Here is a 20,449-nt window from a genome sequence, read left to right on the forward strand (position 1 = left end):
TTAGTCTCCTCTTCTCCAGCTGAACACACCAAGTGCCCTCAGTGTCCTCACAGGCCTTCAAATCAAGGCCATTCCCCATCCTGGTTGCCCTCAGGCCAATTAAACTCTTTGCATTCCAGCTCATTCTCATGGCTTTCCAACCCACCCCTTGTCCTGTGTTTCTTGGTTCAAAAGCTCTTTGGGATGAAGTCCAGTGCAGGTGTAAAAGCTCTCACTTGCTGTTTGGCCCCAGGATTGGGGGAGCCAGGTCTGTGCCATGTGGGGATGCAGGAGGAGCATGTGAGGCAGGGCCATGGCAGGGGGTGGAATGGGATGAGCTTCCAACAGAACCCATTGTGTGACTGTGATATCACAGCCTGGCTCTGGCAGCCCCTGTGCCCCCACTCCTGTGTGTGCAGCAGGGGTTGGACCCAGAGCATCCCAGTGGAAGGTGTCCCTGCTCATGGCAGATGATCTTTAAGGGCTCTTCCAACCCAAACCATTCTGGTTTTCTGTGGCTCCCTGACCAAAGCACACACACAGCACACGGCCCCTCAGAGAGAGGGGAGGGCCCAGGGCAAACTGCTCCCTCACTGCCTGCCAAAGGGCAGGACTTACCCAGGGACAGGGCTTTACAGGCCTTTAGGCATTGATTTTTGAAGTCCAGACCTCTTAAAATAAGGCCCTTGCTTCTCTGTCCTCCATTTCCCTGTAAAAGGGAGCTGGGATTGCCCCAGGGAGTGGGAATCAAAGGGTATCAGCTGTCCTGGTACTGGGGGTGAGTGAATACTGCCAACATCTAACCCTGTGCAGGGTAACTTAGGGCTCACACAGGTGAGGATCCCAGATCCCCCACACCACAGTGAGCAGCTGGTGTCCTGTCTCATCCCCCTGCACCAACCCCAGCACATCCACCTCTCCCCACTCTGCTGGACTCATCCTCCCTCTTGGCAGTGGGATTTCAGTGGCAGGACACAGAGTAACTCTTACCCTCCAAACCTTCTGAGACACAAACTCTGACATTTTCCGGTGGCTCAGAAAATGCATTAACCCATTTGGGATTTTCCTGGGAGGGAAAGCACTGGGGCTTACCATAACATGGGATGTGCTGGGAGGAAAAAGCAGATGGAGTGGCACTGAATTGCCTTATCTCCTATAAATCCTCAAGGTTTCAAAGCTGGCCCTGTTTCTTTCTTTTCAAATGTCAGTGAATGGCACCAGGACTATGGAGAAAAAATTAAAAAAAAAAAACCTGTTCCTGGAACTTTCTGCGTGTTTTCCAAGTGGTTTCCCTAATTCTTCACCCACCTGCACCTTAACTAGTGTCTCACAACAGAGCCCAGGGGCTGGAAAACGCTGCCGGGGGCCCGGGGGATCGTTTCACACCTGCTTTGTGTTCCCCTGAACAGCTGTAAATGACAACTCAAACTGGGAAGCAGCGGGGGTTGGAACACCTTCCACAGCCATTCCCACACCCAGCCCCGGCAAATGAATTCAAAGACCTGCTGAGGATTTTGGGGAGAAACTCGCTAATTCAATGAATGAAGGAAGGGAGTAATTTGAAGCAGAGCCTGGCTGATTCGGAGGAAGGGAGAGAGGGGAAAGGGAGAATGATGGATGAGGGGAAGGCAGGGATAACCTGCAGGGAATCTGGCTCATCCCGGGCTTAGAAAAGGGACAAAGCCCATCCTGAGCCCGTGGCCAGGGGGAGCAGGGCCAAGAGCAGAGATCCCTCCCCTGTGTGATGTTTGGGGTGGAAACACTCCCCTGTGTTTGGCTGGGGATGTTTGCCACGATTTCCACAAAGATTAAAGGCCTCTCCTGCATTTGTTCACATTCAGAACAAGCTCAGAATATGCCTCTGGGTGGAAGGCACTGCTGAAAACACCACTTTGAATACATACATCTCTGGAACATCCTGACTCAAATGGCTTATTAAAAACCTTCCCCAGATATATCAGGCTAATCAGAGTGCTAGGCTGGGCTGTTTGCTGCATTCCAAGTGCTAATCCTGTCAGTGGGCTGTTCTTCACACCTGCAGGTCCCCCCAGATGAAGAGCAGAAGATTTTTAACACTGAAAAATTATCTCCATTTCCCCCTGTGGTCACCTCTTCCCTGGCACGTCTGGAGCTGCTTTCAGACCAGTGAATTCTCTTGGTGAGGCATATTCTGAGAATTAAAAGGCCAACAGAATATAAAATATAAAACTAGGCCAGAGTCTTCTCTCCAAGTACAAAAAAAAGAGTCTTGTCCTTGATCTCCAGCCTCCTGCTCCGGGGGGTGGTGAGAAGGAGCAGAATTCCAGGCACAGATTTTACACACCGAGTAGGTGAGACCTGGGGACCCTTCACTGCTGTGAACAGTGGCAACAAGGACATCCTTGTCCTGAACACATTTGAGAAGTTTTCCTCCCACAAAACTTCCCACATCAATCCAACAGTCCTGAGTGTCCCTTCTCTCCCATGTTGGCAATACAGGGGATTTGTGTGAAAAGGAGCCAGAGTGGGAGAGCCAGAACGAAACCAAGAAAACAAAGGATCAGTTCAGCCCATGTGCTGTCCTGGAGCATCAGAGATTTGTCCCAGCTGTGGGTCAGGACATAAATCTCCCTGAGCCATCAGGATTTACCTAAACCAAGCCCACTGTGATAGAACAACACTGATTTCCAGCAGCCAAAGGTTTCAAATCCTTACTTGGTTTGGAGAACAGCAATAGAAAGACCCCGTGTGTGACTGTCACCCTGAGCTGGCCCCCCCTCAAGGCCCTCAGAAAACTCCCATCTGACGATTTCTGTGAATCTTCCAGGTGCTTTGCTTCACCACATTTTGGGAAAAGCAAAGCAACCCTTTGCATCTGAGTTCCAAAAGGCCTTCAAATCTCCTTTGAAGGCCAGAAATATTTCAAATATTTCCATAAGGCCTTCAAAAACATCAGCAGGCTGAGAGAGCTGGGGCTTTTCAGGCTGGAGAAGAGAAGGCTCCGGGGACCCTAAAGGGGCTCCAGGAGCTGGAGAGGGATTTTTCAGAAGGACCTGGAGTGACAAAGGGGAATGACCTTAAGCTGAAGAAGGGTAGATTTAAATTAGATTTATAAGAAAGAAATTGTTCCCTGTGAGGGTGGTGAGGCCCTGGCACAGGTTGCCCAGAGAAGCTGTGGCTGCCCCATCCCTGGAAGTGTCCAAGGCCAGGTTGGACGAGGCTTGGGGCAACCTGGGCTAGTGGGAGGTGTCCCTGCCCATGGCAGGGGGTGGAATTGGATGATCTTTAGTGTCCCTTCAGCATCACTGTGACAGGACCTGCCTTCACCCTTTCTGACACACCAGTTCACTGTGGATGTTGCAGGAGTTGCCTCTGGCTCAGACTCTGTCCCTTGTGCCCAGTGTAGCCCCTTCCCCTGTGGAGCACATGGAGCTGCCTCTGGGGGACATTTCCCACCCCTGCAGGAACTACTGACCTTTCTCCCATCTCTCCTCCTTCCTGTCTGTGTTTCTGTCCATCCACTGAACACATGAGTGGCACTGACCTTCACAAGAGGTGTCAGCACAGCCCCTACACCTTATGGCACCTCCTAAACCTGCACCCCCACACCCCTGAGACCCCAAACCACCCTATAACCCCCTTAAATCTACCCCTATGCCCCCATGAGCCCCCTAGACCCACTTCTCACACCCCTGAGACCCCCCAGAATCCTCCTATAGCCCCCATAAATATGCCCCTACACCCTTGTGACCCCTCTAGATCCGCTCCCTGACCTTTGAGACCCCCTAAACCTGCCCCTACACATGTGGCCAAGGAGAAGATAGAGGGAAATATTGCTGGAGTTTTCCTCCCCAAACCCCTAAAAGCCCTGCTGTGATGGAGATATTGAAAGTGCCAACAGAGATGAGATGGATATTGTGGAATCTCAGATTCCTCACATTTTACCTGTTGCTCACAACAACAAACTGAACCAACAGGAGATCTGGGGGCTGGAGGAGCATTCCTGGCTCCTACTGATCAGCTGGAGTGATGTGCTCTGACCCGAGCGCTCTGTGGGCACAGCTTCCAGGTTTTCTTTACCTGGAAAGACCCAACCACCACCCAAACACAGGCACTGCATAAAAACAGTGACCAAAAGTGTCCACAGAAGTGAGAGGGGGTGGAAGGGGCTGTCCCCAGCTGCTTTCTCCGAGGGAAGCAAAAGTGGCAATAAACTCTGGAGAGATGCTCTTCAGACACCTGGGGAGCTCAGGTTTGGCAGATCCCAGTGTGGGAAATGCATTCTGCCTCCTAGAACCAGCTGCTCCCATCCTGCCTGGGGAAGGGGGTCATGGCACAGGAGCAGGATGAAGCCCTCTCAAAACCAGCTGCCTTGTCTGAACAGCAATTGTCTCCATGTCTAGGACAGAGACACTCTCCTTTTTCCCTTAGACAAGCCTTATCTAGATGTGGACTGAGAAGTAAAGGCTGCACCCAACACCAGCCCAGCTGCAGAGCTCAGGGACTTCTGAAACCACCTGCTATGAACTGCCTGGGGAGGTCACTGAGGGCTTTGCCTCAGCCTTGAACTGCCCTTCAGGCATCAGCAAGCGCTGGGGACAGAAGCAGCTCATCTTCCTTCCAGCAAGCAGAGCCTTACAGGAAGGGTCCTCGTGGAACCCTGGAAGGAATCAGCCTTTGTGGGGGCTGCAGGATGGAAGGAAGGTGTGGAGATGTTTTCAGGCTGTAGGTTTAGAGCACAAGGCCAGTGCTGCAGGCTTGAGGTCACAGGTGCTCAGTGTGGCATCCAGGGTGCAGAGCTCAGCAGAACAAGGGTTTCTGTTAAACCTGCTTAAATCTATATTAATCTATTCAGGATCAGGAAGCAGGGGGGAAGCTGAAAGGGCTGCTGATGTGCAGGCTACAGTCAGAGAGCTCCAACTGCCTCCGTGTCTGAAGTGTCCCACTGCTGCTTTGGAGCTGGCTGTGCATCTCAGAGCTTCTCATGCCAAGTTTCCAGGGTTTTTTCCTGCCCTCATCCCATCACTTCCATGGCTGGGACTGGCTGACCCACAGAGCACAGAGTTAGCAGGGTCCTGTCTCCCCTGAGGCTCCTTGGGGAGCATCCAAGACGAACAGGAATGACCCCAGAGGAGTTCAGGTGTGAGGTGGGATGTGGGAGATGAACTCCTCTCCATCTCCTCTCCTCCCCTCTCTCCATCCTTCCCTCAGGAACTCCAGGCACCTCCCAGCAGGTGCCCCAGCCCTGCCCTCAGCAGCACCTGCAGGAGCTGCTTTGCTTGGGCTCCACTGCCTGAGCTGAGCCCACCTCCATTTGTCACTGTCACCTCCACTCTCTCTGCTCACTGACACCAAACCAGCCTGATGGAAAAATGAAGCCATGGTTTATTTAGCAGGACTGCAGGGCACCCTTCCAATTATAAGTTTGGAAACAGAAGTTCCAAGTAAAACAAATCCCAAACTCAATCAGCAGGTGTGTAATGAGGACAGTCCTTTCTGGTTGCTCAACCTCTCCTACTCTGCAGTGCTGAGAAAACCCACAGCCAGCAGAGCTGGTGCTTTTCAGATCCCACCACAAAACTCTACAGCTGTGGTCTTCTCCAGCCAACTTGCAGCACCAGTGAGCAGTGCTTTGCCTGGATCTTACTGCACATTTCTGCCTCTATGTTTTTCCCCAAGCTGTCCCCTATTTCCTTCCCTTTTTTAAAATTTTCTTTCCCTTTTCAATAAAATAAGTATTAGTGACCCTTCTACCTCCACACCAGGGCTTACCAACTTTATTCTAGTTCAACATACTCATTTTCCAACTTTTACTTCCTTCCTTCCCAGGTTTTAGCATTCACTTATACAATTTCCTGATTCCCACAAAGATCTGCAGCTCAGCTGAGTAACAGAACACAGATCCAGCATCACCCTGTTCTGCCAAGGAAACCTGACAGGAAAACATTCCCTGTATGGCTGTTTTATGAGCTCAGGATCCTTTGTAAGTGATTAGCTTCCTGTCTCCTATGATCTATGGGGACATGTTAACAGCAGGCACAGCCAGGAACAAGTTCTTTTGGGCAGTTTACAAGAGCAAGTTTTCTCTTCCCAGCTTTGGCAAGGCCTGGCTGTGATATTCAGTCCAACTGGCAGCACTGATCCATCACCCTACAGCTGCCAAGGGCTGTGGGAGGCTCTGCTGGGACTGAAGTCCCTTCTCCTTCGGGGCTGGGTTTGGGAGTATCTCCTTTAGTGGCTCCTGCTGCCTGTGGGTGCCTTTTGGAGCCCTGGCTGGGCTGTCCTGGCTTTTGTCCCTCACACAGTCTGGGCAAACCCACAGACAAGGTGCCTTCCCCTTCTGAGGCATCTTGCCTTGCTCATCTCATGTCCCAACCCTCAGCCAGCACCAAGTGGACTCCTCACTGACTGCTGTCCTTTGTAATGGGGTCATGTTCAGCTGGAGAAGACAACTCAAGTGCTGTTCTCCAGACCAACATTTTACTGCACAGGTAACTCTCTGGTGTAGAGAATTACAGGGGTCCCTGGTTCTGAGGGAAATGGGAGAGCAAAGGAATCCTTCTTAGTTCTCAGGAAAATTACTTTGTTCTCAGCAAAAGGCTTCCAGAGAACATCATCACCTGGGCCTGTCTGCACAGGGTGATGAACACTGCACCAAAACCCTTCAAACTGCCCCAACCAAACAGTCTCAACCACACAGTCCCAACCAAAAAGTCCCAACCACACAGTCCCTGCCTCAGCCACACGCCCTTCCCACTCAGAGCAGAACCCTGCAGGTCGTGGAGCAGCCTGAGCTCCCACTGCCTTCCTTCAAAAGCTTCTCCAGCAGGGACCATGAGTGAAACCTCCTCTGCTCACCAGGTGACACAGGTCAGGAAGTGCCACCAGAACCTCCCACGGGAGGCTGAACAGGTTGTGAGTGAATGAGGGCCCAGCTCTGGGCACACACCCAGAGCAAATGGGAGGTGGTAACTGCTGGGAGATCTGCCACATCCCCCCCACAGAGGTGTGCAGCACCCACTTAGACACTGCTCAGGCAACTATCAACCTCTGAAGCATTAAATAACCCAGAACAATATATTTATTCCCCAGCCCTGTGCCACTGGGGGAATCAATGCAAAAAGAAGGTAAAGGATTTCACCAAATTCACCCAGCTGTAGAAGCTGAAATAAACCCCAAGGTGTGTCCCCAATTCCAGGCCAATGCTCCTAGAGGACCTTTGGAGCTCTTCTAGGTCACCTCCCACACCATCCTCTCAGCACATGGCCACAGTTCCCCTGGATAAGCACGGAGGCCCCAATTCCACGGATTTCTCTCTTCCCAGCTGCTCAGTGCAGGGAGCCCCACAAAGCCTCTCAGCATACGTGTTTTGCTGGAAATACACACTGTTCTACACTCAATACAAGCTCCTGGTACAGCCTGAATTTATACCTCGCTGGCTCTGAATTTTTAAAATGCCTGGAGAGAGAGAGAACAGCCACTCTGCTCCCAGAAACCTGAGAGAATCATCACCACTGAGCCCTGCACTGCTCCGCTCTGCCTGGGTGCCTTTTAAAGCCATTTATTATCCTAATTTTAGGTTTACAAAGTCTGCTGGTGTAAAGTGGGATGTTCTGCTGCCTTCTAACACGGCCCCTGGTTGCTCTGGAGAGAGAGAGGAGAGCAGCACTTACCTGGGTTGCTCTTGGAGGTGCGCACTGGGGTGTAATGGTTTTTGGAAGAGGTCCTGACTGGGGTGTTCTCTTTGGGAGAGGTATCTATGGCTGAGATAGTCTCTCTTTCACAGTGTCCTATTGGGATTGGTCCCTGCTGCCTTAAGATGTCAGCCAGAGCCCTGGGGAGAGAGAAAGAGGGAAAAAAACATATTTTCACTCGTCAGCTAGAATTCAGTATTTTCAGTTCCTCAAATCCAGCAGCAGTTGGATTTCTACCAGAAACAGAAACAAACAAACAAAAAAAACAACAATATTCATAATAAAATAAAAAATATGGCTTAAAAGCTCAGTTTCTCTCTGTGTGGTTGCTGCAAGTAGTTCCTGGCTATTGTTCAGTTTTTCATATGCTTCCCCTCATTCACTTCACCCCAGGGTTGTGTCATCCCTCCATCATTTTCCTTGCAGTGCAGATAAACTGCTCGTTGTAGCAGAAAGCTCCACCCAGAGTCACTCTGAACACATCACAGCCCTGGGACCTGCCCAAGGGGGCACCAAAACTGCCCACTCCAAGCCACACTTCTTTAAGATTGACCAAAATCAGGAGTCTGGTCCCCACACTCCAGAAATCCCTAATTTTTCTGCACCACAGCAGTGGGGGGAGGAGAACCAGCAGCCCAGAAGAAAAGGATTAAACAACGTTCCTGGGTGAATGTCAACACAGCTATTAGCCTACCTTGAGCTTTCTGCCCATTAGGGATTTCTTTAATGGTCCTGAGGTTTCTCTGCTATTCTCCAAGAATAAGCAATGCCACACAGTGCAGCTGCAGCCAATGTTTTCCCCTTGGATGGCTGGATACTCCAAGATTTTTTTTCCCTCTGTGAATATCATGGACACAGTGGAATAATCACAGCGTGAAATGCTCTGATTTTCTTAGGGCAGCCACAAGCTCTCACTGGAGCCACAGGGAAAGGAGGAAGGGGGTGACTTGTGTGGATTTAAGGGACAGTGGCCTTTGAAGGATGATGGAGTTTGAAAGGCTCTTTTCTCTTGGCAGAGGGAACATGTCTGATGTCACCTTGGGTACCAAGAAAGATGTAAGGAGGAGAAATTCCTTCATTGCATATTGATGAGGAGGATACTGGTGTTGCTCATATCTCCTGGCATTCCTTAAATGCCATATTTCTAGTCTTTCATATGAGAAATAGTTTGGGACTCGAGTCCCTTCCATTTTCCAAATGATTTCCTCTCCAGACTGCTGTCCCTGTGCATAATGGATTGCAACACTAATGTGCTCTACAAAAGAAACCCTGGGAAGATCTCAGAGGCTCCCAAAGAGGATTATGTTAGTTCACAACCATCCTGTGCAGAATATTTTTAACCACTTTTGATTATTTATTGGTTGTAGAGAGAGCAGAGATAGGGGCTGTAACCAACCATAGGGTATCTGTGTGTGCACACACACTGAGACAGGGAGAGTAAAGGGGTTCTTGTTTGCAGGGACATGAAAGCACAGATTTTATTTAGTGCTAAGACAGGCTCAGAGAGCAGTAAGAGGTACATACTGAGCCTTATCCCAAGTCAGGACTCCTTTTGTTTGCTCCTAAGTCCTCACTGAGACAAAAAGAGCTGGCATTTGGTGTTCTCCAAAAGCTGCTGAATTCCCACAGGCTGGCACAGATCTGTGAGTGCTCCCCATGGACAGTCATGCTCCAGGTATCTCAGACTGGCCACCAGCTCACAGGACATGTTGGAAATTTTGGCTCTGTGTCCAAGGTTGTAGAGAACATGAGTGGCAGAACAAGGACCTGAAGCTGAGGCCTGAGGTTCCCACCCTGTGTGACACTGCACAGTCCCCTCCTGAGGAGAGGAGCCATTCACCCAGTAATCCTGATGCATTCTATCCTACAGGATTCCAGCCCATTGCATTCCAGACCCTGCTGACTGGAGAATATTTGGGAAGCTAAAGAGCTCTGTCCGTTTGGCATCACCATCCTGTTGGAGACAACACATTTTTCGAAGGCAGCACGTTGGCAGAACTGAGCCCTTGGTACATATCTCCAAGATATATTAAGCATCAGATGACCATTTAATGGCATCTGCTGTACAGAAACACAAAGAGTCATTTTTCAATCACACAGATTGTATTAGGACCATTATTTACTGGCCCACAGTGGTTTGGGCTCATTTTGAACACTTGTCCAAGACACTCTTTGTGTCAAGAGTGCAATCACTCAGAGAGCAGAGGGAGGTGACAGATGAAGATGACTCTAAAACACTGTATAAAACTCTAGATTCCACTCAGCTTAATCCATGGAGCCACCTGGGCAGGACCAGCCAGGGCAGGGATCAGAGGGGTGGGTGGAGTGGGGAACACACAGAGCCAGCCCTGCAAACACAAAGGTGGGATGTGGAGCTGCAGGCACTGATGGGGTGGAAATGGGAGAGGACAAACCAGTTCTGCCTGAAGCTGAGTGTGTTTAACCTGACCAAGAGAGGCCCCACATCCCACCAGTGAGGAGCTGAAAAAGGGGCAGAGCAGGGCTGTTTGTGGAGCTGTAAATCAAAGGAGACAAGAGGCACTTGGTTTAACAGAAAAAATCCACAGTGGGACAGCAAAACACTGGAACAGGGATCCAGCGAGGCTGAGGGATCTCCATCCTTGGAGATCTTCAAATTCAGCTTGAAAAGACCCTGAGAAACCTCCTTTGCCAGTAAAGATTGCCTTGTTTTAAGCAGATGGCAGAAGGAGGGACCTCCAGAGGTCCCTTCCAACCCGATTTCTGCTGTGATTCTGTGTCTGGGACACCTTCCACTGCAGCTCAGCTCATTTCTCCTCATACTTCTGCCCTTTGTCCTTAGTATTACTCTCTGAATGGGGTTTGATACAGCCCTAAGCTTCCCTGACTCCTGGATGGACAGTTTACCTCCATTCACTAAAAATAATTGAGGCAATTGGAGTGAATCTACCCTGGAACAACTGAAGGCGAGAGGAAGTGCCTCATCCTCAGCCAATACCCACCTGAGAGCTGAACCCTCAGCCTGCTGCCCTCTCTGAGGACAAACCCACGTGTCCAGGAAAACATTTCAGCTTGTGATCTTTATCACAAACAAAAATACAGCTCAGGGACCTGATGAGCACAAATGTAACCCCTTTTTTGTTTTCCATCCTGAAGGGATTGTAATAATGAGAGCTACTCTCTGAGTTGGTTGTTGGTCCCAACACAATAAGGAAATGACTTCGGGTGCCAGCCCACCTGGGAGGGAGGAGATTGTTGCTCTCAGACACTGAAGAAATCCCTGGTGATGCTCAGGAAAGTGATGTCTGTCCTGTCAGACTATACATGAGAGAAACTGAGCATAGGTGTCCAAAGCAGCCCTGGCTGGTAGACCTGGGACTAAACCAGTGTGAGCTCAGCAGCACTGAAGGTGTGATCTCCTTATTCCCTAAATACACCAGATTGTGTGTCCTGAGTACTCCTTTCTCTCTTCATGGCTACAGAGAGAAAAAAGACTTTTCAGCACCAGCAGAACAAAACTTTATAGGTGGAGGAGAAAGTCCAACTTGGATCACACTGGTTATTTCCTTGCCAATTCAATCACACTGCTGTGTGTGATCCAGGTTATTTCCATAAGGCCCCGAGGGTGGAAGGTCAGACCCACTTAAGTGAGGAAGGATTTTGTTGGTATAAGTCTCTTGGGTACAGTTGTTTAATTGCAAAGCTTCAGTAGGGCAGAGCAAGAGAGTCACTGAAATATTTGGGTCTTGTGTGCACAGCCATTTGGGTACAATTAGTGCTGATAATAGCACTGATGTCAACAGCCTCCTAATCACCTGCCCAGGGATATGAGACACTTCGGGAATCTTTCTGTGATGACACATCTCTTATCTCAGGAACACAAACCTCCCTGGCTGGAACATGGCAGTGGCTGGAGCTGCACAAGGCACAATCCCTTGGGAGATAACCACTGCTGACACCTCCTCACCCACGTCACTGCTGGGAGAGCACTAAAGCTCCTTCCCCCTGGACCCCAAATAGCCACAGTGACATCAGGGACACTGTTCCACCCCAGTGCTGGGCCAGCAGTGTGTGAGGGAAACCAGGACATCCCAGGTAAGGTTCTGCTCTCAGGTGTGTTGTCAGGGAAGGTTCTTGTGGGAATCTGGACACTTTGGGAATCACAGAATCACCGAATGTGCTGAGCTGGAAGGGACCCACAAGGATCATCCAGTCCAACCCTCAGCCCTGCACAGACCCATCCCCAGGAGTCACCCCCTGTGCCCCAGAGGATCAGCCAAACCCTCCTGGAGCTCTGGCAGCCTTGGGGCTGTGCCCCATGCCTGGGAGCCCTGGGCAGGGCCAACCACCTCTGGGGGAAGAACCTTTGCGAGATCCAACCTGAGCCTGCCCTGACACAGCTCCAGCCCTTCCCTGGCTGCTGTCCCTGGTCCCCCCAGAGCAGAGCTCAGTCCCTGCCCCTCCTCTGCCCCTGCCCAGGAAGCTGTAGAAGAAACACAGTGGGATGAACACGGGCCCTCATGCAAAGAAGCAGCTGTGGCTATTCTCAGGAGGCAAAATAAAAGGTCTGGTTGTAAAAACAAAGGGCCAAAAGTGATGGGTGGAAGCAGCAGAGCAGCAAGGTCGAGCATCAGCTGGGGCCTGATGCTAAAGGTGAAATCAATAGACTTTGATACCAAAGTAGGACTTTGTAACCAGAGAGAAGGTGAAGCTGCAGAGGCTGTGAGGGCCCAGCTCCCTGTGCCCTCAGTAACTCAGCCCAGGACCTGCTCTCTGAACTCCCAACGAGAGTCCTCCCCCACAGCCTTTTCTCACAGTACTGTCCTGTTTTCCCAATCTCCACAGATTTTCCACACTGATTGATAGTGTGAGTGTGGGCACAGGTCTGCTGAAGACAAGGGGACCTTTGGTGGCAGTGCCAATAGGTTGAGATGTGGCCTGTGGGCAATAAGATGGGAGTAGAGGGGTCTGTGGGTGCTGGATGGGAAAGGCAATGGGAAGAGCTGCCTATTTCCAGCAGTGCAGGTTGTACTCATGCAAAACCTCACTCTGCTGAAAATCCCCTCTCTTGGAGACCTCAAGCACAGCGTATTAGAAAACAGAATTGCTTGTTCTAAGTCCCTCTGAATTTGGGGAAGAATGGAAAAGGAATGACCAAATGGATCTGGCAGAGCCCAGGGAAAAGAGCAGTGCCTGGCTGAGCTGAGAACCTGCTAAAAGCAGAGCTGTGATGGAGCCTGTGGCAGGACTCCAACCCACTTCAGCACGGCCAGGATTTCACTACAAGTCCTTAAAAAAGGAGAGGTTAAAGACTCCCCTTTGCTCTGCTACCGACCTGGAAACACAGAGGCAGCTGGTCCAAGAGAGGGGATTTATCCTGAGTGGATCCAGTTCACCTGGAAGGGCCAGCTCTCCAGGGGACAGGATTTCAGTCACTGGCCAGTCACACACAGGGGGCTGTGAATTATTGATGGCTTGGCTTGGCTCCTGTCCCCAGACCTGCTGCGTGCCTTGGGAAGGTCCAAACACTGACCACACAGAGTTGGGTCTGACTGGTCCTGGGAGGGCTCCTACACTTCAGATCCTGGGGGGTTCCCACCCTGCAGGTCCTGCCAGCCCAGCCCTGCTTGTCCATGGCATCTCCCTGTGCTGCTGTCAGACAGCACCTGGGCAGGCAAAGGCACTGCCTGGCATCAGCAACCTCCCCTCTGCTGCCTCCTGGGCATCACCTCCAGGGCACCCACACTCTGAGGGTGCCCAGGTCTTACTGCCAGAAGGATGGGATGTTAATTGATTGCACCAACACACTGAAAACCGATACAGGCAGGGAAACACGGGGTGGTGCTGCCAGCAAACTGTGGGAGGCTTCTTGTGGGAGCAACTGCCAAAGCAGGGCTCGTTTCTCCCAGTGCAGGGCCTCAGCAGTGTCCTGGAGGTGCACCAGTCCCACAGCAAAAGACTAGTCACCACAGCTGCCCCAAACAGCAGCAGCTGCTGCTTTAGAGCTGGAATTCCAGGGAGGAACGGCGGGAATGGGTTTTGTGGTGATGCCTGGCAGAGCTCAAGGAGGGGTTGGACAACACTATGAGGCACAGGGTGGGATTTTTGGGGTGTCCTTTGCAGGGCCAGGAGTTGGACTGGATGATCTTTGTGGGTCCTTTCCAACTCAGGATATTCCATGATTCTGTGATTGTATTCTATGATTCTGTGCCTCCGTGTGTGTGTGTGTGTGTGTGTGTGTGCAAGAATAGGTGAATTCACCCGTGGAATTACAAAAGGAAAAAGACAAAGCATTGGGACATCCTTCCAAGAGCGTTTGCACTCAGTGTAAGTGAGGAAAAACTCTTCCTTAAAAATAAACACCACAGGGAAAAGTCAGGTGTCTTCAAAAAAATCTTAATGCCAAACACAAGAGTTATTTGGGAAGCTCCTAGGATTTAGTCTGGTTTTAATGACAAGTTTCAATGAAAGCTGAATTCCAGATGTACTGAGGAGCAGAGCATTGCCCAGACTGTGCCAGCAGGAGGGGGTTGGCACCTTTCCTGCCTCATCCATCTTGGGGAACACAAGCCCAAAACACAGGTGACAGAGTTACACTATAGATGCACCCCTGTGGATGAATGCAGGTGTGTGGAAAAGGCACTGCAGCTGAAGCAGAAGAAAATAGGTGTTGTACTGATAAATGCCAAGCAAACACTTGGCTGTGAGCTCATCATCTCTCCTCTCTTTATAACATGAGGGGGAATCAGCAGCTGAACACTAAAGCTCTTGCCTTGGGTCACTTCAGCTATGACCAAGAGTAGTAAATCTTAGACTGCTTGATGGCACATCTCACACAACTCTTTACACATCTCACACTAATATACAAATAAGTGTCCTGCTATTCTGTGATGTGGGCAAGGGATTCACTGCAGTGACTAAACTCACAGCAGGTAATACCAGTTCCTGTGAATACAGTAAGTCCAAAGGGAAAGAAAAAACAAAAAGATTTTGTAATTAAAAGGTTAAAATGAAGCTTTCCAATGGATGTTTCTCCTCAGAGAGTTGTTACACCGAGCAGGAAGTGGCCAGAGCAGCAAGGGCCAAGCCCTGCATCTAAACCATGACCAGGGCTTTGGGGACAGTGAGTGGCACAAAGGATTTGGTGCCTCCAGGAGGGCTGTCCCCAGCATTGCTGAGGGTGCAGGCAGGGAACAGGCACCTGCTGCACTGCTGGAACAGCTCCTGGTTGCCCTGTGCTCCTCCACCCCAGCACCCTCCTGGCACCCACACAGCTCAGCCCCTTCACTGAGAGAATGGGGGGCCTTGAAAAGAGATACCAGAATCCCACAATGTGCTGAGCTGGAAGGGACCCACAGGGATCATCGAGTCCAACCCTTAGCCCTGCACAAGCCCATCCCCAAGAGTCACACCGTGGGCCTGAGAGTGTTGTCCAAATGATGGACCCAGGAAAGACAGCACTGGGGAGAATGGGAAGCAGTGTTATTGTGCAGAAAATGAACAGAGCACCATCCTGATCGAGGAGAGAAGAGCAAATTAAACTAGTAGATCTTGTTAGGTATTTCAGAGGCATGAAAGGCTGCAGGAATTGCCCTGAGAGGTCAGCTGGTCCAGTTCTTTAGCCCGTTGGTGCTTGTGTATCATGGAGAGGAGGAGACTGAGGGGAGACCTCACTGCAGTTCCACCTTCCTGGGCAGGGGCAGAGGAGGGGCAGGGACTGAGCTCTGCTCTGGGGGGACCAGGGACAGCAGCCAGGGAATGGCTGGAGCTGTGTCAGGGCAGGCTCAGGTTGGATCTCAGGCAGAGGTTCTTCCCCCAGAGGCTGGTTGGGCAGTGCCCAGGCTCCCCAGGGCAGTGGGCACAGCCCCAAGGCTGCCAGAGCTCCAGGAGGGTTTGGCTGATCCTCTGGGGCACAGGGGGTGACTCTTGGGGATGGGCCTGTGCAGGGCCAGGAGCTGGACTCAATGATCCTTGTGTGTCCCTTCCAGCTCAGGATATCCACAGGCACAAAGGCAGCAGCAGCACTCGGTGGACGTGCAGTGCTTTGAGAAGCACACGAGTGCACACAGAAGTTTCATGCACGTGGCACCTATTTCTGCACCAAGTCCTATGTTATGAGCACAGTTAAGAGCCTTTAAACTCACTGAAGAAAGCTGTACTCTCCCTGAAGAGCTCTAACTCTGAAGAGCCCTTGCAACAAAGGAGGTTGGGTGAGAGTCAAACTGCAGCGCAATATTTATTGTGGAAGAATCCTACGCTTATCTACCTAAAAAATGAGACATGTAAGCTCTCCATGCAATGCAGTGCACAGAGATCTAAGGAAACACAACTTGCCCATGTGAGCAGGGACAAAGACAAGCAAAAAAGCACCATGATCTCATTTTCCTGATAAAATTTGGATCTTACGTGAAACAGAAGTTTTAAAAGGCATCTGATCTCCAAAGGCACAGAGATCAATTGGTTAAGGATATAAGGGATCACAAAACTAAAAGAAATAGTTCAGAGCTAGACTGGGTTCCCTTGACACCTTAGGATAGAGGTTGACTAATAGAAAAAGTTAATTAGAAAACAGAAAAATACCAAATAAATGGGAATTAGAGGCACTGAAATGATTTGGTGAGGGCAGAGTGGTTTCTGAGAGTAGCCTCTCATAATGGGGGAAGTTCAAAGTGAAAAGAGAAGATTCAAGAGCATCCAGAGGAATTCTGTGGCCAGGCAGCTTCTGTGCTCTTACAAAGTCAGGCTCTTTATAAAATAGACTCAGAGAGGAAAACACGGCAAAAAAACCCAGTTACCAAACTGCAAACTGCCAGCAGAGCTTCAGACTGAAGTTTCTCCATGACATGTAGGTGAAACAAAAAGCAAATACTTTGTCCAGGTACATGCACACAAATCCACCTCCTGCCTTGAATTGGCCAGCTGGGGTTGGGAAATTCATCCTGCAAACAGGACAGGATCCAGGTCTTCTCCTTGCTTGGGAATTACCCCAGATAAAACAAGGTGTGGCATTGGTTTGAAACAGAACTAGTCAAGAGTAATTTCTCTGAGGCCACAAGTCTCTAGTGGAAGGTGTCCAGGGTACAGGATTGGAATGAGATGATCTTTAAGGTCCCTTCCAACCCAAACCATTCTGTGATTCTGTCTGTGCCTTTTCCCTTTTCCCTCAGTCAAGTCTAACGTGTTCTGTGCCTGTGAGAGGAACAGGGCACTTTAGAGAAGAGACTCAGAAACCATCAGGAGCAAACAGCACAAAGCAGGGCAAGGAGCAGCAGAAAGTGGGTCTGAGGGGAGTAAAAATGTCAGAGCATGAAAAAACCCACATCAGTGGAAAGAGACTGAAAGCAGCAACAGCGTCCAAGCAAAAGCCTTCAGTGTAGTCCCCCCGGGCAGGTGTGTTCGAGCACTCTCTCCCTGCCCTGGGGAGGGGGGAAGGTTGATGGCTGGGCTGCAGGGACACAGGCAGCACAGCACAGCCGGCTGGGATCCCGTTGGACTCAGCCTGGCCGGACAGAGGCACTTTGCAGGAGCCTCCCAAGCTGAAAGCAGCTGCCCTCCAGCGAGCCCTCAGCAAGCACCGGGCCCAGACTGTGGGGAGAGGCAGGGACAGAAAGCCTCCTTTCCCCTGAGTTAAGCCTCACCCAGAGCAGTGCACCGGCCTGCAGGAACAGAAACCCTCCTGCACTTTAAGTCAGCCTCACCTAAACCAGTGCCCCGGCCTGCCCGGGTCTGTGGGCAAGCAGATTCCCGGGGAAATTCAGAGCTGCCAGGTAAAAATGGCACCGTGGGCTCTACATGGGAAAAGGGTGGTCATTTATAAAACCAGTCAGTGTTATTATTCACAGGGCAGGAGGAGCAAAGGCAGAGGCCAAGGAGAAGAGCAGCACAGGGATCTTTCCCTCTGCAGCGACACAGCTGATGTAGGAGCAGGGAAAGGGAAGCTCTGGGCAGAAGGTGCCTGTTTGTGCCCTTTGCACCATCACACTCCAGGCAAGGCCAGACAACCTTAGAGCAGGATACAGAGCTGGTTTACTGGGGAAAATCTCCTACAGGAGAACTGCCACTGTCTCCTTCTGCCTTGGGCTGACCATGTGGGAAGCACTTGGAATATTTCAATCCCTCTCTGTAGACTGTAACCAGTCCTACTTTGTGCATTTCTAGCTCAGCAGAGAGCACAGTGGCTGCTGCTGAGGGCTAAACAGGGGTCAGGGAGCAATACTACTATCTGTGAATTATTTATGCACTGGAGCCTGGGGATTTGGGGTCATGGCCACGGTAAGAGAATATTCTGGGTCATCCCTCCTTGCTAGAGAAAAACAGCTTTGCAACCAAACAACTGATACTCCTTGTTCAAAGATTCCTTAGCTCATCCCCATCCTGAAAGTAAAGCAAATACTCTGCCCACTTAAGAAATGCTTGAGAAAAAATAAAAACCTGACAAACTGATGAAAACAAACCATCCTCACAAATGCAGACAGAGAGCATCAACATAATATCACTGGCTACAACTCTAAGAAATCAGCCCCAGCTTCTAGCTGGAGCTCAGCAATAGTTCTGGCTGTGGAACTCCAAAGCAAACCCAGCCAAGAGGTAATTCTGTATGATCAGGCTGAAAGATCCTAAAACCATTAAAAATCAGTTCAGTTCAAAGCATTACAAGTGCATGTGCAAAATATGAATATTTCAGCTGCTGTTTTTCAAAGCTCTTCCACTTACTGCTCTCAGAAACAACCGTCTCAGTCACTGCCACTGCTGAGCCCAGAATCCCAGCAGTGCCTCTGCTTTAAAGGGATGTTGTAGTGCCTGGAAACAAGAGCTGATTCCAGCTCTGAGCTGCACATGCACATCTCTGTGCACAGCCAGCCTTTCATTCCACAGGAGAGTGACAGTTCTCCGGTGAATTTGTAAACCCTCCTTCTATCAAAAGACATGAAATGAGCCCTGCCTCCCTCCAAGTGATCTTTCTGACTGAGTTAATAAGGATTTTCTGTAAAAGCTGGATGAGAAATGAGCAGAGAAATAACATCTACACACAGCACCTCTATCCGACCATTCACGAGGAAATAAAATTTACAGTGTGATCTTGCTCGTGGTGAAGTGAAGGCAAGTCTTGATTAATCTTCCCTGAATGTGGGGTACTGGTCCTAAGGGGCTGTTTCCAGCCCTCTGTAGCAGTTTCTGTTTGTTCTGCTGCTCTCCTCCTCATCCCAGAGGTTTTGCTGGGATGCACACGGAGATTTAATGTACTCGCCACCGCTACACTGAATTATTCTGGAACTTACACTTCACTCCAATAGACACAGCCTCAAACAAATAGAAATATCTGAGCACATCCTGATTCCCTCCTTCCCTGTTAGTCCTCAGCAGCTGACAGAGACAAAGACAAACCATTCCACTCCTCCTATTTATGTTCTGCTTAGAGCACTGAGAGCGTTTTTCCTCAGCCTGATGCAGCCTCTGGCACTTCATAATATTTAAACCATCGTGCAGTGTTGATCAAGTTCAGGTAACACAGCTCTGAAAGGTATAATCTGTTACCAGCTATCATATTATAGAAGTCAATCAACTCCTGAAAATGCTCTGGAAGTCAAGCTTCCCGAGCACTCAATCTGCCATTCATAACTCTACACACAGGTGAATCATTTCAGCAGAACTTCTCTAAATAAAGCAAAGCAAGCATCAAAGACATGAAAACATCAGGAATAATCCAGACAAGTCTGGTAAGGCTGTCTCTGATTTCCAAGGGTGAAGGATTCAGCCCTGTAGCACGCTGGAGCTGGAGCAGAAGTAACATATGGGCATCCAACCCAGATTTCCAAATTTAGTGTGAAGATAAGGCCCAGGCAAAGTTGCCTCGAAGCCAGAAGAGCTGGGCAGCTGGGGAACCAGCCCTCAGTTAACAGAACACTTAAAGGAGCCTCTTTTCTGGCTGAGCCGCTCTCAGGACCCCTCACCACACCGCAGTTGGGTCTGGTTTTTAGCACCATAGAGGTATTTCCTTGTGAGACCAGGGGCAGGTGGGGTTTGGGATGGAATATGTGGGTCAGACCCTCAGCAAGTGTAAACCAGCCTGGCCTCACTGCAGGCACATCCATTCTCAGGGAGGAGTCTAAATAAAACACATCTCCCCAAATACATAAAAACTGCGTCACTCATCTCTTTTTCTTTGTAAAAACCTCCGCTTTCTTTCTCCAGTCTCTGTTAACTGCAGCTGGAGTTCAGCCTTAAAAATATGGTCAATGATTTTAATAGTTTTGACTAACAATTCCAAATTAAAATAATTTTTATGAAGCATTATCTGCCAGAGATAGTCTTTCCCCACTCACAGTGTTCTTATAAAGGAGCCTCTCACCGATTTTTACGTTCAGACACGGGAAGCTCTTGGATTCTTGGCACGCAAGAAGCACTCATCATTTGGAGGGACTTTTTCATCATAAAATAAATATGAACTGAGAGAGTAGATGCATTCGTCCAAAATGAGAATTGCTACAGCAGCCTGAGCTTTTGCTCTGAAACAGAATTTTCTCTGACATGTCGAGTGTTCTCAGACATGTGTAACAGCACTGCTGAGGGGACCCCAAACTACTCCTACACCAGCAAGGACAGAGTTAGCAGGGTTTAGAGGGGATAAAATAAGAAATAAAAAAGGACAGATGCAGAGCTCTCCCCACCACCAGCACTTTCCCACACAGCCCTTGGCACCACGAGGCAAAGGCACCATCCAGGGGGGTCAGAGCCGTCCCCTCCACACTTCCTAAACTTCTCCTGGCTGGGCCAGGCAGGGCAGGATCCACAGGGGCCAAGGGGCTCTGCTGCCCCCG

At 50.0% G+C, this 20,449-nt stretch overlaps 1 protein-coding gene across 1 annotated transcript in view; it reads right to left on the reverse strand.

The window, feature by feature from the left end:
* Nucleotides 1–20,449, reverse strand: part of SHISA6 (shisa family member 6) — a gene marked incomplete at its 5' end in the record, with an annotated part of 261,715 nt that overhangs the window by 239,516 nt on the left and 1,750 nt on the right. The window contains one exon of the mRNA XM_029960053.1: nucleotides 7,632–7,792. Coding sequence (XP_029815913.1) covers nucleotides 7,632–7,792 — 161 coding nt within the window. The remainder of the gene's footprint in view (nucleotides 1–7,631; nucleotides 7,793–20,449) is intronic.

Source organism: Manacus vitellinus, unplaced genomic scaffold, assembly GCF_001715985.3.
Source record: "Manacus vitellinus isolate BGI_N305 unplaced genomic scaffold, ASM171598v3 scaffold_24_pilon, whole genome shotgun sequence".
Classification (NCBI taxonomy): Eukaryota; Metazoa; Chordata; class Aves; order Passeriformes; family Pipridae; genus Manacus; species Manacus vitellinus.